General features: G+C 41.7%; 1 protein-coding gene across 1 annotated transcript in view; it reads left to right on the top strand.

Annotated features, from left to right (window-relative positions):
- TBCEL (tubulin folding cofactor E like) overlaps positions 1-18,612 on the top strand; it is a 307,875-nt gene that overhangs the window by 113,818 nt on the left and 175,445 nt on the right. The window contains 8 exon segments of the mRNA XM_053691582.1: positions 6,128-6,207; positions 6,209-6,268; positions 8,240-8,284; positions 8,286-8,315; positions 8,317-8,356; positions 8,359-8,422; positions 14,172-14,412; positions 14,414-14,438. Of these exon segments, the coding sequence (XP_053547557.1) occupies positions 6,128-6,207; positions 6,209-6,268; positions 8,240-8,284; positions 8,286-8,315; positions 8,317-8,356; positions 8,359-8,422; positions 14,172-14,412; positions 14,414-14,438 (585 nt within the window).

Genomic DNA, 18,612 nt, shown 5'->3' with positions numbered 1-18,612 from the left:
AAGGAGCGGCCCCCTATCCGACAACGGATCTAGTAGAGGGCAGACTCTCTCTCTTCGCCCAGGCATGGGCAAGAGATGTTCAGGATCCCTGGGCGTTGGAGATCATATCTCAGGGATATCTTCTGGACTTCAAAGCTTCTCCTCCACAAGGAGATTTCACCTTTCAAGATTATCTGCAAACCAGATAAAGAAAGAGGCATTCCTAAGCTGCGTACAATATCTCCTTGTAATGGGAGTGATCCATCCAGTTCCGCGGACGGAACAAGGACAGGGGTTTTATTCAAATCTCTTTGTGGTTCCCAAATAAAGAGGGAACCTTCAGACCAATTTTGGATTTAAAGATCCTAAACAAATTCCTCAGAGTTCCGTCATTCAAGATGGAAACTATTCGAACCATTTTACCCATGATCCAAGAGGATCAGTACATGACCACAGTGGACTTAAAGGATGCCTACCTTCAAATTCCGATTCACAAGAATCATCATCAGTTCCTGAGGTTTGCCTTTCTAGACAGGGCATTACCAATTTGTAGCTTCTTCCATTCGGGTTGGCTACAGCCCCAATAATTTTTACAAAGGTTCTGGGCTCACTTCTGGCGGTCCTAAGACCGCGAGGCATAGCGGTGGCTTCCTTACCTGGACGATAATCCTGATACAGGCCTCAAGCTTTCAAATTGCCAAATCTCATACAGAGATAGTTCTGGCATTCCCTGAGGTCGCATGGGTGGAAAGTGAACGAAGAAAAGAGTTCTCTATCTCCTCTCACGAGGGTTTCCTTCCTAGGGACTCTAATAGATTCTTTAGAAATGAAAATTTACCTGACGGAGTCCAGGTTATCAAAACTTCTAAATGCTTGCCGTGTTCTTCACTCCATTCCGCGCCCCACGGTGGCTCAGTGCATGGAAGTAATCGGCTTAATGGTAGCGGCGATGGCATAGTGCCATTTGCGCGCCTGCATCTCAGGCCTCTGCAATTATGCATGCTCAGTCAGTGGAATGGGGATTACACAGATTTGCCCCCTCTACTAAATCTGGATTAGGAAACCAGAGATTCTCTTCTCTGGTGGTTATCTCGGGCCCATCTGTCCAAGGGTATGACCTTTCGCAGACCAGATTGGACAATTGTAACAACAGTTGCCAGCCTTCTAGGTTGGGGTGCAGTCTGGAAACTCCCTGAAGGCTCAGGGTTATGGACTCAGGAGGAGAAACTCCTCCCAATTAATATTCTGGAGTTAAGAGCAATATTCAATGCTCTTCTGGCTTGGCCTCAGCTAGCAACACTGAGGTTCATCAGATTTCAGTCGGACAACATCACTACTGTGGCTTACATCAACCATCAAGGGGGGAACCAGGAGTTCCCTAGCGATGTCAGAAGTCTCCAAGATAATTCGCTGGGCAGAGACTCTTGCCACCTGTCAGCGATTCATATCCCAGGTGTAGAGAACTGGGAGGCGGATTTTCTAAGTCATCAGACTTTTCATCCGGGGGAATGGGAACTCCATCCGGAGGTGTTTGCTCAATTGGTTCTCCATTGGGGCAAACCAGAATTGGATCTCATGGCGTCTCGCCAGAACGCCAAGCTTCCTTGTTACGGATCCAGTCCAGGGACCCAGAAGCGGCACTGATAGATGCTCTAGCAGCGCCTTGGTTCTTCAAACCTGGCTTATGTGTTTTCCACCGTTTACTCTGCTCCCTCGTCTGATTGCCCAAAATCAAACAGGAAATAGCATTGGTGATATTGATAGCGCCTGCATGGCCATGCAGGACCTAGTATGCAGACCTAGTGGACATGTCATCCTTTCCACCATGGACTCTGCCTCTGAGACAAGACCTTCTAATACAAGGTCCTTTCAATCATCCGAATCCTACTTTTCTCTGAGACTGACTGCATGGAGATTGAACGCTTGATCCTATCAAAGCGTGGCTTCTCGGAGTCAGTAATTGATACCTTAATACAGGCACGAGAGCCTGTCACCAGGAAAATTTACCACAAGATATGGCGTAAATATCTTCTTTGGTGTGAATCCAAGAATTACTCATGGAGTAGGGTTAGGATTCCTAGGATATTGTCCTTCCTCCAAGATGGTTTGGACAAAGGATTATCAGCTAGTTCTTTAAAGGGACAGATTTCTGCTCTGTCTATTCTTTTACACAAGCGCCTGGCAGAAGTTCCAGACGTTCAGGCATTTTGTCAGGCTTTAGTTAGTGTTAAGCCTGTGTTTTAAACCTGTTGCTCCTCCATGGAGCTTAAACTTGGTTCTTAAAGTTCTTCAAGGGGTTCCGTTTCAACCCCTTCATTCTATTGATATCAAACTTCTTTCATGGAAAGTTCTTTTTCTGATGGCTATTTCCTCGGCTCGAAGAGTCTCGGAGTTATCTGCCTTACATTGTGATTCTCCTTATCTGATCTTTCATTCAGATAAAGTTGTTCTGCGTACAAAACCTGGGTTTTTATCTAAGGTGGTTTCTAACAAGAATATCAATCAAGAGATTGTTGTTCCATCATTATGTCCTAATCCTTCTTCAAAAGAAGGAACGTCTTTTGCATAATCTAGACGTTAGTCCGTGCCGTGAAGTTTTACTTACAGGCTACTAAAGATTTTCACCAAACATCTAACCTGTTTGTTGTTTACTCTGGACAGAGGAGAGGTCAGGAAGGCCTCGGCAACCTCTCTTTCTTTTTGGCTTCGGAGTATAATCGTTTAGCCTATGAGACTGCTGGACAGCAGCCTCCTGAAAGGATTACAGCTCATTCTACTAGAGCTGTGGCTTCCACCTGGGCCTTTAAAAATGAGGCCTCTGTTGATCAGATTTGCAAGGCTGCAACTTGGTCTTCCCTTATACTTTTTCCAAATTTTCCAAATTTGATACTTTTGCTTCTTCAGAGGCTGTTTTTGGGAGAAAGGTTCTACAGGCAGTGGTTCCTTCCGTTTAAGTTCCTGCCTTGTCCCTCCATCATCCGTGTACTTTAGCTTTGGTATTGGTATCCCACAAGTAATGGATGATCCGTGGACTGGATACACTTAACAAGAGAAAACATAATTTATGCTTACCTGATAAATTTATTTCTCTTGTAGTGTATCCAGTCCACGGCCTGCCCTGTCCTTTTCAGGCAGGTCTAAATTTTAATTAAACTACAGTCACCACTGCACCCTATGGTTTCTCCTTTCTCGGCTTGTTTCGGTCGAATGTCTGGATATGGCAGTGAGGGGAGTAGCTATATAGCAGCTCTGCTGTGGGTGATCCTCTTGCAACTTCCTGTTGGGAAGGAGAATATCCCACAAGTAATGGATGATCTGTGGACTGGATACACTACAAGAGAAATAAATTTATCAGGTAAGCATAAATTATGTTTTCCTTTTTGTTTTGGAACTCTGCAGGATTACTGCCGAGAAGGATATCTTTCCTTTACATTCTTTTTGGGTAAAATCCGGTTCTTAGGGACCGTCTCTTTCAGTAAACCTCGTTCCTGATCCTAAGTTTTTTTGGTGGGGATCTGGAGTTTAATTTGGCAGTATCCTGATTTCAGATTTATCTGTGGCTCCCTGGTCTTGGCAATTCTGGTTTTCTTCCATTGTCTGTTAAAGGACCTTTAGGGATTTGCATCTATTTTCTTCGATCTTTTAGAGATCGATCTAGACCAGTGTTTTCTGGGTAGGCGCCACGGTGGATCCCTGGATGGCCAGTTGGTCTTTCCAGACAGGAATTTTTTCCTTAGGTCTTCTAAAGTTGGAGTTTACTTCATCGGATTGTGCCCTCCAGTTTCCCTTTCGGGCCATCACTGGCTCTGTGGGGAAGGGTGAGGTTTATCCTGGGGCCCTTCTTGGGTTTCTCTCGTTGACAGGTCTTATCTCAGCCGGGATAAGAATCTGTCATCAGATTTACCTGCAATGCCGGTTTGGAGAATCGTTCTCCAGGGTTTGGTCCAGACCTCCCTGTCCTGAGGGACATTTCTCTTAGCTCTCCCCAGGCGTTTTTTTACTTCTGTCGCTAGCCTGTCAGTTGGGGAGAGCGTGGATTCAGATTCCTTTCAATTATTCTTATGTTTCCTCGGGGCAAGCTGTTAGGCTGGTCTTCTGGGTTCGTCCCGGTGTATGGACTCTAGTTATCATGTTTTTTTCTCTCAGTGGACCAGATCTCTTTCTGAGAGGAGAGATTCTACTGTTTAGAGGGTAGTATCTCGAGTTTGGTGGTGGGCAGAGGCCCACTACTACTCTTTGTCTGTGATCCACTCCCTGAGTGTGATCTTCAGGGACGGGATGTTCTCTCCAATCATTCCCGGGTTCTGGGGATAAGATCTCTATCCGAAGGTTTTGGATGTTTGTTTCGGAATGGGGACACCATTCGAGAATTTCAGGCCCTTAGTGCAGTGCCTATCCCAGGGTACCCATTAATGGGTTGTGGTTCAGGGATCCTCAGGCAGAGCTAATGGATCCGTAGCGGTGCTTTGGAGGTCCAATTCAACCTTTTTTCTTCTTCTGCCATATCACTCTTTCCTCAAGTGATGGCGTGATCCTACAGGAGCATACGTCAGTGAGACTGATTGCTCCGTTTGTTGTCCGCGAGATCGTAGGCTGCGGTGTAAGGGGCTTCGCCTCCATGAGGGTTTCCTTTGTCACAGGGATCTGCTGGGTTTAGACCCCTTTTTTTTGCACCATAGTATCTTTCTCTACTGAGGCGGTCTGCGAGAGGTCGCTTGGCCTTAGCCGAGAGAGGTTTTTTTTCTGAGAGGTTAGGGTGCTCTCCAGTGTGTAGATAGTTCCTTGTCATCTTTCTTAGGTATGGAGGATTCTCCTTTTGTTGGGAAGAGCAAGATTCGTCTTGGCACTCTATTTGTTCTGCCAGGGTTCCCTTTTTCTTCTCCAGGATGATCTGGAGAAGGGCTTTCCTAGCTAGTTACTTGTTGGGACAGTTTCTGGGCTCTGTGTGTTCCTCTGCTCTAGAGGCTCATGAGCTTCCGGATGTTCAGTTTTCTTGCTAGGGTTCTGACTACGTTCAGGCCAGTGAGTCAATCTGATGCTCCTTTTGGAGCTTATACATTATCTTTAAGGGGCTGCATCGGGCTACTTTTGTACCTGTGCAGGAGGTGGTCTTTGAATTTTATCTTCAAGGATCTACCCCGTCTGTAGTGGTTTTCTATGTGCCATATTGCAGAATTGCAATACATATTCCTTATGGGGTTTCCTCTATAATAAGGGCTGTTCTACGAGCCTAGTTAGGTTTCTTCCTAAGGTTGTGTTACTTTTTGAGACCTTAATCGAGAGATTGAGGTTGTTTTATTTATATGTTCTATTTCTTCTTTAGGAGGAAGGGTTTTTCCCTTTTTAGGGAATCATGCCTTATTGTCTTTTAGTTTACATAAGATTAGACAGTTTCTCTGTTGAATATCGGTATCTGTGAAGTGCGAGAATCTGTAGATATGTCGACTAACTTAATTTTTTTTGAGGAGTGTCTTCCGTTTGACATAGGAGACAGCGGGACACTAGCCTCCTCAAAGGTTTACAGCTCAGTTCGAGAGCAGTGATGTTATCTTGGGTCTCTGGCATGAGATCTGTATGGATCTGATTGTTGGGCGGATGCTTAGTCCTCTCATTCTTTTTCCAAAACAGTTTTTCCTTTTCTTCTGTTGAAGCAGCCTTCAGGGGTATGGTTTTTGTAGAATGTTGTGCCCTCAGAGGGGGGCGGCTCTCTTTTTGCACTCCCGTTAGCATTCAGTGTCCTCTGTAGCTTGGGTATCATTTCCCACAAATAATGAATGCAACTGTGGAATCTACCTGTATTAAGAAGGAAAACATAAATTATGCTTACCAGATAATTTTTCTTTCCTTCTGTACAGGCAGAGTCTACAGCTCCCGCCCCGTGTTCTCCGATGGGTGGGCCCTAAATTTGATCTTGTTTTTTTCTGGCACCTTTTACACCCTGATATTTCTCCTACTGTTCCTTGTACCCTCGGCAGAATGACTGGGGGGATGAGGGAAGTGGGGGAGGTATTTAAGTCTTTGCCTCCTCCTGGTGGCCAGGTTCTGTATTTCCCACAAGTAATGAATGCAGCTGTTTGCTCTCCCTGTACAGAAGTAAAGGAAATTATCTGGTAAGCATAATTTATGATTTTTTATTTTCATGCTGAAGACCGTCTGAATCTCCCCAGTGTCTTGGTTCTAAACAGCTGTGGGATAAACTGTGCCGGAGAGGAGAGCGAGATTGCGGCCCTTCTGCTCCCATGTGTCTGAATTAGACCTCTCTCATAACAAACTGGATGACTGGCAAGAGGTAATGAATCATCTCAAAATACAACAGTCTGTCTGTTTTTCACACATCCACCATAAAAAATGAGAGAATCAAGCTTTTGGGAGCAATTCTGTGTTTTCAGTTTACAGGGTCATTACACAATAAATAAATGGTAGACAGAATTATGTATTTAAACCAAAGATTAGCCTTAGTGTAATATAAAGTTGTATTTATTTAAATGATATTTGTTGTTTAAATATTACAAATATAGGAGTAAGGTTTAATAGCCATAATGTATTGGGTGTGGCCATGTTGCAACCTAGGTTACCTTTTCTGTTGAGGCCAATTAGGGACAGTTATAAATGGATCACTAAAGCTTGCAACCAATGTGTGTTAAGAATGGAGTCTGGTTTCTCCTTTTAACAGGCATTGGAAAGGACTACAATTTTTCTTTTATAAAATACATATAATTTAATATACCAATATCTTTATTCCTTCAACTTGAACTGGAGCAATATGGAGGGGAAAAGTATAAGTACGGATGAAACTCTTTTTCATTGTTTGTCATCTTAAAGGGATATTGAACCAAAAATGTCATGGTTCAAATAGGGCAGGCAGTTTTAAACAACTTTCTAATTACTCCTATTATCATTTTTTCTTCAATCTCTTGGTAACTTTATTTGAAAAAGCAGGAATGTAAGCTTACGAGCCAGTCCATTTTTGGTTCAGCACTCGTGATAGCGCTTGCTGATTGGTGGGTACATTTAGCCACCAATCAGCAAGCCCAACCCAGGTGCTGAACCAAAGATGGGCCGGCTTCTAAGCTTACATTCCTGCTTTTTAAAATAAAGATACCAAGAGAACAAACACATTTTTATAATAGGAGTAAATTCACATGTTGCTTAAAATTGCACCCTTTATCTGAATCATGAAAGAAAAAAAAAATGGGTTCAGTATCCCTTTAATATATGAAAAAATGTATTTTTTAAAAAAAGGCCTGCAGTTCAGTATAAAAGCTTTTTTATAACTGTACAAATACAAGTTTGCAGGTTATAGCTCTTTAAAGGGACCATATACTTGGGCAAGCAGCTGAAAGATGTAAGCATAGAACCCGGCCCATTTTTGGTTCTGCACCTTGGTAACGCCTGCTGATTGGTGGTTAAATGTAGTCACTAATCAGCAAGTGCTACCCAGGTGCTAAACAAAAATGGACAGGCTCCTTATCTTTTACAATTCTGCTTTTTCAAATAAAGATAGCCAGAGAACAAAGGTAAATTGAATAATATAAGTAAATTAGAAAGTTGCTTAAAATTGCATGCTCTCTGAATCTGAATTATGAAACAAAAAATGTTTCTGTCCCTTTAACTGAGTCCATAGCTGCAATAAGACCCTTTTCAGAAAAGTTGGGCTCTTTCCTCCCCCACAATGGAAGGTTAATTGCATGTTGCTTGGCCTCTTGTTTACATAGCTTTTCTAGGCAAATAGATAATTGGGAACACATTAAAAGGGTTAATACTGTTAAATGTCACTTTAATGCAGGTAGGTGCAGAATGTGAACAATAAACTAATTATCTGAACAAAAGTGATATAAGGGGCATAGCTTGAAAAAGCTTGAGCAACCTTCACAATCTCAAATTCATTTGGTAGAAGCTTCACATTGTGAAAACAACAATGAAAAGGAAAGGTTGCATTCCATAGTGTATTAGCTTTATACATCACATTCCCCAAGCTCACATACACTGTAACACAATGAGTTTGTTTAGTAAATAAATAATCTCATGAATGAAATGTGCTACTTTATATTAAACTTCAATACCGGATGTGAGATTTTCACCCTGTTTGAAAGAGATCTTGAAAAAATCATCTAAATAATTTCCTTCTTTCTAATTAGTAATAAAACCTTTTGTATTGGAGCTGTTTTGCTAGCTAGTTGGCTGTATGGATTTTGTTTTTATTTTCAGTAAACAGAATGGAACTCCCAGCTTACTGTTTTTTCTTGCTAAAATCTTTTAGGTCAGCAAGATTGTGTCTAATGTTCCTCAGCTGGAGTTCCTTAATTTTAAGCTCCAACCCTTTGCACGTGTCAGTGGTTGGGCCGGACGTGTGCAGGTAACTTCTCTAGTATCCGTAAACTGTCCTGAACAACTGCAAAGCATCCTGGGAAACTGTCCATACACTGCTGCTGGAGCTGCCAAAGTAAGTAAAGGGAAGGGTGACACTGAGGACACAGAGGCAGTTGCCCATACAGAGAATAGGGTTGATAAGCTTAAATAGATAAACATAAAATGTATCCATAGGCTTTTTAAAGTCAAAGGGGGCTAGAGAGTGGTAAGAAAGTAGAAGATGCCCCACTAGGTTCATTTAAGAATGGAACAATCTCTCCAGGCAATCCCTGTGTTATTCAGATTATTGACTTAAAGGTCAACACATTAGATTTGCATAATCAACAAATGCAAGATAACAAGACAATTCAATAGCACTTAGTCTGAACTTCAAATGAGTAGTAGATTTTTTTATAACAAATTTCAAAGTTATGTATATTTCCACTCCCCCTTGTACCATGTGACAGCAATCAGCCAAATCACAAATGCATATACGTATAGTCTCTGAATTCTTGCACATGCTCAGTAGGATCTGGTGACTCAAAAATTGTAAATATAATAGACTGTGCACATTTTTTTTTAATGGAAGTAAACTGGAAAGTTGTTTAAAATTACATGCTGTATCTGAATCATGAAAATTTAATTTAACCTGAGTGTCCCTTTAAGCAGGGTTTAGCAAAACCAAGCTGGTAATTATTTCCTATAACAGTCTCTTGCAGACAGCATGTTGCTTGCAGACAGCATGTTGCTTGCAGACCAGCATGTTGCTTTGCAGACGGCATGTTGCTTGCAGACGGCATGTTGCTTGCAGACAGTATGTTGCTTGCAGACAGTATGTTGCTTGCAGACACTATGTTGCTTGCAGTGGGGCAGTATGTTGCTGTGCAGTTGGCAGTATGTTGCTTGCAGACAGGATGTTGCTTGCAGTGGGGCAGTATGTTGCTTGCAGTGGGCAGTAATGTTGCTTGCAGACAGTATGTTGCTTGCAGACAGTATGTTGCTTGCAGTGGGCAGTATGTTGCTTGCAGACAGTATTTTGCTTGCAGTGGGCAGTATTTTGCTTGCAGTGGGACAGTATGGTTGCTTGCAGTGGGCAGTATGTTGCTTGCAGACAATATGTTGCTTGCAGTGGGCAGTATGTTGCTTGCAGACAGTATGTTGCTTTCAGTGGGCAGTATGGTTGCTTGCAGACAGTATGTTGCTTTCAGTGGGCAGTATTTTGCTTGCACACAGTATGTTGCTTGCAGTGGGCAGTATGTTGCTTGCAGTGGGCAGTATGTGCTTGTAGACAGTATGTTGCTTGCAGACAGTATGTTGCTTGCAGTGGGCAGTATGTTGCTTGCAGACAGTATGTTGCTTACAGTGGGCAGTATGTTGCTTGCAGACAGTATTCATGCATTTGCTTGCATGACACTGTTGCTTGCAGACAGTATTTTGCTTGCAGACGGTATGTTGCTTGCAGTGGGCAGTATGTTGCTTGCAGACAGTATGTTGCAGTGGGCAGTATTTTGCTTGCAGACAGTATGTTGCTTGCAGACAGTATGTTGCTTGCAAGTGGACAGTATTTTGCTTGCAGACAGTATGTTGCTTGCAGATAGTATGTTGCTGCAGTGGGCAGTATGTTGCTTGCAGACAGCATTGTTGCTTGCAGACAGTATTTTGCTTGCAGACGGTATGTTGCTTGCAGTGGGCAGTATGTTGCTTTGCAGTGGGCAGTATGTTGCTTTGCAGACAGTATTTTGCTTGCAGACGGTATGTTGCTTGCAGTGGGCAGTATGTTGCTTGCAGTGGGCAGTATGTTGCTTTGCAGACAGTATGTTGCTTGCAGACAGTATGTTGCTTGCAGTGGGCAGTATTTTGCTTGCAGACAGTATGTTGCTTGCAGACAGTATGTTGCTTGCAGTGGACAGTATTTTGCTTGCAGACAGTATGTTGCTTGCAGACAGTATGTTGCTGCAGTGGGCAGTATGTTGCTTGCAGACAGCATGTTTCTTGCAGACAGTATTTTGCTTGCAGACGGTATGTTGCTTGCAGTGGGCAGTATGTTGCTTGCAGTGGGCAGTATGTTGCTTGCAGACGGTATGTTGCTTGCAGTGGGCAGTATTGTTGCTTGCAGACAGTATTTGCTTGCAGTGGGCAGTATGTTGCTTGCAGACAGTATGTTCCTTGCAGTGGGCAGTATGTTGCCTTGCAGACAGTATGTTGCTTGCAGACAGTATGTTGCTTGCAGTGGGGCAGTATGTTGCTTGCAGACAGCATGTTGCTTGCAGACAGTATTTTGCTTGCAGTGGGCAGTATGTTGCTTGCAGACAGTATTTGCTTGCAGACAGTATGTTGCTTGCAGACAGTATGTTGCTTGCAGACAGTATGTTGCTTTCAGTGGTGCAGTATTTTTGCTTGCAGACAGTATGTTGCTTGCAGACAGTATGTTGCTTGCAGTGGACAGTATTTTGCTTGCAGACAGTATGTTGCTTGCAGACAGTATGTTGCTGCAGTGGGCAGTATGTTGCTTGCAGACAGCATGTTGCTTGCAGACAGCATTTTGCTTGCAGGCGGTATGTTGGTTGCAGTGGGCAGTATGTTGCTTACAGTGGGCAGTATGTTGCTTGCAGACTGTATGTTGCTTGCAGTGGGCAGTATGTTGCTTGCAGACAGTATGTTGCTTGCAGTGGGCAGTATTTTGCTTGCAGACAGTATGTTGCTTGCAGACAGTATGTTGCTTGCAGTGGGCAGTATGTTGCTTGCAGACAGTATGTTGCTTGCAGTGAGCAGTATGTTGCTTGCAGACAGCATGTTGCTTGCAGACAGTATGTTGCTTGCAGTGGGCAGTATGTTGCTTGCAGACAGTATGTGGCTTGCAGACAGTATGTTGCTTGCAGTGGGCAGTATGTTGCTTGCAGACACTATTTTGCTTGCAGGACACTATGTTGCTTGCAGTGGGCAGTATGGTTGCTTGCAGACAGTATGTTGCTTGCAGACAGTATGTTGCTTGCAGACAGTATGTTGCTTGCAGTGGGCAGTATTTTGCTTGCAGACAGTATGTTGCTTGCAGACAGTATGTTGCTTGCAGACAGTATGTTGCTTGCAGTGGGCAGTATGGTGGTAGCAGCAGTTTATGTTGTGTATCACCTCCGGCTGGCATGCTAAGGTTCGCCACCTGTGCACTAAGTGATTGCTTAGCTATATTTATCAGGTACAGCCACAAACATAATTATATACACATTTTATGTACAGAGAGAACAGGAGTAAGTTACAGAAATGAAATGTATTTTCTCCGTCTCACAGACCATTTAAATGGTTGTAAAAGAAGATACTTTATAGCATTGTATTGCTGTACTTCTGCTTGCTGCATAGGGGTTAAGCACTTGGTTGAAGTCCGTAGAAATCCACTACAGGGAGCTAGCTGAACACATCTGGGCAACCAATGAGCATTCTGCTCCTTAGCCTACCTAGGTATATTTTTTTTACAACAAAGTATACCAAGAGAACAAAATCATTTGATAAAAGAGCAAATTGGAAAAGTCTGTTAAAAACTGCATGCTCTGCCTGACCTTAAAGGGACAGTATACCCCAATTGTCACTTAACTGCATGTAATCAACACTACTATAAAGAGCAATATGCACAGAAACTGATATAAAAATCCAGTATAAAACCTGTTAAAAACTTACTTAGAAGCTCCCAGTTTTAACTCTGTAGATGAGGGTTAATCTGGGACACCCGATGAAAGGGGCTCGGAAAGCAAGAAGAGCAGAGACCACCTCCTTCCCTGCATATGAAAAGACAGATTAGATAAATAAATCAGGAGCCTTTAGGAGTCTGTAAATGAGCGTATACATCTGACACTGTGGGGGCTTGGTTAGGAGTCTGAAAATCAGCACAATGTTGTTAAAAAAATAAGCAAAACTAAACATTGTTACAAAACACTCTGAGATGGCTAAATAAATGGATCATCTACAAAACATTTATGCAAAGAAAATCCAGTGTACAATGTCCATTTAAAGGGACACGAAACCCACATTTTTTCTTTAATGATTCAGATAGAGCATGTAATTTTGAACAACTTTCCAATTTACTTCTATTATCTTCTTTGTTTTATTCTCTTGATATCCTTTGTTGAAAAATCATACCTAGGTAGGCTCATAAGATGCGGATTGGTGGCTGCACATATATCCCTTATGTTATTGGCTCACCCAGCGTTTTTGGCTAGATCCCAGCAGGTGCATTGCTGCTCCTTCAAAAAAAAGGATACCAAGAGAATGAAGCAAAGTTGTTTACAATTGCATGTTCTATCTTAATCATGAAAGAAAAACTTTGGGTTTCATGTCCCTTTAAAATGTTTTACTGCTGGTTTAAGCTTATTGGCAGCTAGGGTAATTCCTTATAAAGCTTATTGGCAGATAGGTACTTACTTATAGGCACTTCATATTAAAGCTTATTAGCAGAATGGTACTTCCTGATAAAGTTATTGCCTGATAGGTAATTCCTATTAAAGATTATTGGCAGATAGGTACTTACTGATAAAGCTTATTGGCAGATAGGTACTTACTGATAAAGCTTATTGGCAGATAGGTACTTAACTGATAAAGCTTATGGCAGATAGGTACTCTCCTGATAAAGTTTATTGGCTGATAGGTACTCTTCCTTGATAAAGTTTATTGGCTGATAGGTACTTCCTGATAAAGTTTATTGGCTGATAGGTACTTCCTGATAAAGTTTATTGGCTGATAGGTACTTCCTGATAAAGTTTATTGGCTGATAGGTTACTTCCTGATAAAGTTTATTTGCAGATAGGTACTTCCTGATAAAGTTTATTGGCTGATAGTACTTCCTGATAAGTTTATTTGCAGATAGGTATTCCTGATAAAGTTTATTGGCAGATAGGTACTTCCTGATAAAGTTTATTGGCAGATAGGTACTTACTGATAAAGTTTATTGGCTGATAGGTACTTCCTGATAAAGTTTATTGGCTGATAGGTACTTCCTGATAAAGTTTATTGGCTGATAGGTATTTACTGATAAGCTTATTGGCAGATAGGTACTTCCTGATAAAGTTTATTGGCAGATAGGTACTTACTGATAAAGCTTATTTGCAGATAGGTACTTCCTGATAAAGTTTATTGGCTGATAGGTACTTCCTGATAAAGTTTATTGGCTGATAGGTACTTCCTGATAAAGTTTATTGGCTGATAGGTACTTACTGATAAAGTTTATGGCTGGATAGGTACTTACGATAAAGTTTATTGGCTGATAGGTATTTACTGATAAAGTTTATTGGCAGATAGGTACTTCCGCTGATAAAGCTTATTGGCTGATAGGTACTTACTGATTAAAGGTTTATTGTCTGATAGGTACGTCCTGATAAAGTTTATTGGCAGATAGGTACTTACTGATAAAGCTTATTGGGCAGATAGGTACTTCCTGATAAAGCTTATTGGCAGATAGGTACTTACTGATAAAGTTTATTGGCAGATAGGTACTTACTGATAAAGCTTATTGGGCAGATAGGTACTTCCTGATAAAGTTTTAATTGGCTGATAGGTACTATCCTGATAAAGTTTATTGGCTGATAGGTACTTACTGATAAAGTTTATTGGCTGATAGGTATTTACTGATAAAGTTTATTGGCTGATAGGTATTTCCTGATAAAGCTTATTGACAAAAACAATACTGTTAACAAAGATCAATAGAGATAAATTAGAAAAGCAAATACTTTTTGGGGGATGTCAGTGTCTGCAGAGGTTTTTTACGGCTGAGTCTTCTAGCAGATTTAAATGAATAATATAATGACACTTTGTCTAGAATATACAAGCTACACACTAACCGGAGAATCTCTGGATTTCAGGTTGGAGGAACTGTTTTTGTGCCTTAATAACTATACCACAGTATTATGTTCGCCTTGCCTGCTTCCGCTCACTGAAGCTGCTTCATACTAAGCTGACAATAACCTCCAGGACTGGTCTGAGATCCGTAAATTGGGGACAATGTGTTTCCCTGCCTAGACACATTGACTACTGGCAAATAACAAAGTATTGAATATTGGTGATTCGGAGGGACACCCTAGCAACGGGCTCTTTCCTAATCTCCCGCTCAATAAGCCTCCATAAGTCAGGTGAGTATTGCTATTTGAGCTGCGTCTGTGTATGTTTGTGGGATTCTGATGTTTTTTTTAAACTTGTACATTGAGTTAATCTTTTGTAGTACGTGCTGCTGAAAAATTTTACATAGATAAAGGTCTTGGATGAAATCTCACGTTCCTCATTTATGCTGCTTTGTACTGGGCTCATTGAGGACGCTACAGAGAGATTTCTTTTACAAGATATGACGAGTCCACGTATTTCATCCTTACTTATGGGATCACGCCTCCTGGTCAGCAGGAGGAGGCAAAGAGCACCACCAGCAGAGCTGTATATATAAAGCTCTCCTTCCCTCCCACCCCAGTCATTCTCTTTGCTGTGGTTAGTGATAGGAAGAGGTAAGAGTGAGGTGTTAGTTTAGATTCTTCAATCAAGAGTTTATTATTTTTTAAATGGTGCCAGTGGTGTACTATTTTTGCTTAAGTGGTAGAGCAATTGGATCTGTACAGATTCAAGTACGTGTTCTCTGTGACTCCCAGACTGTGTGCTGCCCTGCTGAATATGGTCTTAGCAAATTTTATCTAAGGCCCGGTTTGTTCCCAAAGATTCCTGGAGGAGAAGAAGTGACCTCTGGCAGTGTGGGACAAGTTATGCTGTTTCCTCAGCATTGAGGTATGTGCAGTCTACTGCTTTCTGTGAACACTTAGTAACACAGAAAGGGCTGTCGTTTTTCCTCTATGAGCGGCTCTTTTACCCTATGTCTGTGACCTTATATGGTTCTGGAGTGGCTGCGTGTCATTATTTGACCTATTCATTGGGGGCATAATGTCATCTGGGGGTGTTTTTAGTTAGAGAGGCACTCTATTTAACCCCCTTATGTTTGGGCTGACGCTGGGGATTTTTATTCAAGTGTTACACGGAAATAACTCTGCTCTAGTTTTACTCACAGCAAGAGTTTGTCACAAGCAGACCGGGAGTTATTTTGTTTATATGGGGGACAGGGCTTATGTTTATATTAGACACTTGTGTTAGGTGCGACATTCTCCAGGCGGCTCCGTTTTGTTTTTGTTATTGAAGTACTGAGCCGCCCGGTAAGTTTTCGTTTTGGTACGCCCACGATGGGCGGGGCACTCTTTTGCGCGCTGGGGGAAGCCGCGCAGTGTCCTTCCTGGGATTCGGAAAGATACTTGACTCCAGTGCTTGTCTGGACCCGCGTGGGGTGGTAGAACAACGGCGTGTTTAGACACTCTGCTGCTCGGGTACTCGTTTTGTCTCTGGTCATTAGGGGAGGCAGATAGGCGCCGCAGCAGAGCTGTGGCGAGATGATTTTATTTTATTTTAAAAGTGTGCAGTTAATATTCAAATTTAGTTATCTTTTTGGGGATACATAAAACACAACGTTTTCTCCTCCAAAGCCACTGTTATAAAAAAGTTTTTTGTACAGTGTGCTGAGCAAAATATTTTTCGACATTTTGTCAGCTCTCCGAAATGGTACTCATCTAGGAGATGCGATTGGTCTGAGGTCAAGATCTGTATTAAAAATTGTATTCTTGGCGATGCGTCAATCTCTTTAATTTATAATATTATGTGACCAAGCAAGGTGTGCTAGAGGAGGATAAATTTATAAAATTCTGGCTTCATATATTCCTTCTATAGACCGCAAGTAAAGTATTTAATAGTCTCTCGATAGTGGCCAGATTCCCGGTTTCCAGTGAGGTTGGAAAGAATCCCATCTAAATTACTAAATAATTATTACTCATCTCCGGCTCTATTGGCCAAATCTTTTCCTGCTTAAAATTTTCAGGTTCGAGCATTGCTCATATTTTCGGGCTGATCTCCTCCATATTGGGTATGGGCTTGTCCTAAAATCTCTCAGTTATGGCTGAAGGTCCAATTCTGGGTATATAGAGGTCTTTGAATTGAAGTACTATCCTCCTTTTCTCTGGAAGATATAGTGTTTATCTTTTTTCAGATCCGAGAGGGGGTGTAAGAATGCGTATTCTAAAATACTATTATATTAACATGAGGGTATAAAATCTTTAAAAAAATGGATATCAAAGATCTCTCTCCTAGGTTTGTCACTAGTTTTAAAGAGACATCCAAGCTCATATTATTTTGAATCCTTTCATCTACAGCAAGTATCTGAAAAAAAAATTATAGAGTTTTTGGAAGGGCTGGGCTCCATTTATTAAGTCCATACCCAAGTTGTCTGCAGAGACAGATTTTATAGGCCTTTTGTTGGCTCTGTAAGCCTTGCAGAATTGGTTATACATCAGGTATTCCCGGATACCTGGATTAGAAATAGAAGTGATATAGATTAGCCTCGGTCAAGAATAGATAGTCTAGACGATGTCCGGTATCCCTTGGATCCTGGGAGAAAGGGGGGGGGACTTTAAAACGATTTCCCCTCCTTTTTTTTTTTTTTTTTCTTCTCTCCTCGCTCCCCTTTTTGTTTTTGTTTTTGTTTGTTTCTTTTTTATGCCCTTGTTTTTTGTTGTTTTAGGTATATACAGGTGAAATTAGCCACTTTCTAACAGTACTTATCGGATAAATGGATAAGTGTGGTATTGACATGAAATTTTGTTTTGCTTGTTTCTTTTTTCTGTGTATAAATATTGCTACAAATCAATGATTGTATTTCTGATATATGTTGTCCTGTGAGACACTGAATATGTAGAGTGCATGTTGTATTTTTCTTCATTTCAAGTGGCTGAGACTAATATAGATATTTAAAAAAAAAAAAAAAAAAAAGATTTTTATTAAAGGCACAGTTGTTTTTGTTTTGCAACAGTTTTGGTAAAGGGTGTATTACATATCTGAATACCATTTTGTTTTCACTATGGACGATCTTAATGCCAGTACTTGTTCCATGTGTTTAAATGCCAATGTGGAACCCCCACTTACTTTTTGTCCCTCATGCACTGAGAGGGCATTGCAATGTAGAGAGCAGTTTTTCTTTACAAAGATATATCTAGAGATGTTTCTCAGACTGATGAGACTCAGGTATGGCCGCAACTTTCTCCCCAAGCGTCACAGCCATTAACGCCCACTCAAGAGACACCATGTTCTTCACTGTGTCCACTTCATTCACTCTGCAAGATATGGCTTACTGAAGTTTTATCTAAGTTGCCGGTTTTGCAAGGCAAGCGCAGTAGGACAGAGACCCACGTGGTCCCTGCGACTTCTGATGCTTTAATGGCTACTCTGATATACCTTCCCAGGGCTCTGAATTGGGGAGTAGGGAGGCCCTGTCTGAGGGGAACTGTCTGACTCAGGAAGTGCATTACCACCGACAGAGTCTGAAGTCATGTCCTTCAGATTTAAACTTGAAACACCTACGCCTTTTGCTGCGATGAGGTTTTGATGACTCTGGACGACTGTGACTCTATTTGGTCCTACCAGAGAAATTAAGTAAAATGGACAAAATACTTAGAGGTCCCTTCTTATTCAGATGTTTTTTTTTCATTTGCCGGTTCCCAAGAGAATTTCGGAAATTATTATACAGGAATGGAAAGACCGGGTATCCCGTTCTCCCCCTTCTCCTATTTTTAAGAAGATGTACCCTATAGCTGACGCCGTTCGGGGACTCTTGGCAAACGGTCCCTAAGGTAGAGGGAGCTAATCTCTACCCTGGCTAAGCGTACGACTATCCCTGGATAAAAAGTTGGAGGGTCTTCTGGAAAAAGCTATATTTCTTTTGCATGATGTACCGAGTCCACGGATTCATCCTAACTTGTGGGATATTGTCCTTCTGACAGGAAGTAGCAAAGAGAGCACCACAGCAGAGCTGTCTATATAGCTCCCGCCCTTAACTCTACCCCCCAGTCATTCTCTTTGCTGCTCTAAGCTGGAAGAGTAAAGAGAAGAGGTGTTAAACTGTTAGTTTTATTTTATTTTCAATCAAGTGTTTGTTATTTTTAAATGGTACCTAGTGTTGTACTATTTACTCTCAGGCAGGACATAGATGAAGATTTCTGCCTGGAGGATGATGATCTTAGCATTTGTAACTAAGGTCCACTGCTGTTCTCCACAGAAGCTGAGGAGTACAGGAAACTTCAGTGTGAGGAACAGTTTCTTGCTATACAGCAATGAGGTATGTTTCAAGGTCGTATTTTCTTCAGAGACTGTGTTAACTCAGAAAGGCTGACAGTATCCCCATTAGGGGGAAGGGTAAGCAGTAATCCTAGTGTTATCAGAGTTTTTTACTAG

This window comes from Bombina bombina, chromosome 8 (assembly GCF_027579735.1).
Source record: "Bombina bombina isolate aBomBom1 chromosome 8, aBomBom1.pri, whole genome shotgun sequence".
In the NCBI taxonomy this organism is placed as follows: Eukaryota; Metazoa; Chordata; class Amphibia; order Anura; family Bombinatoridae; genus Bombina; species Bombina bombina.
Note: the sequence above shows the minus strand (reverse complement) of the source record. Positions and strands in the feature narration are given on the sequence as shown.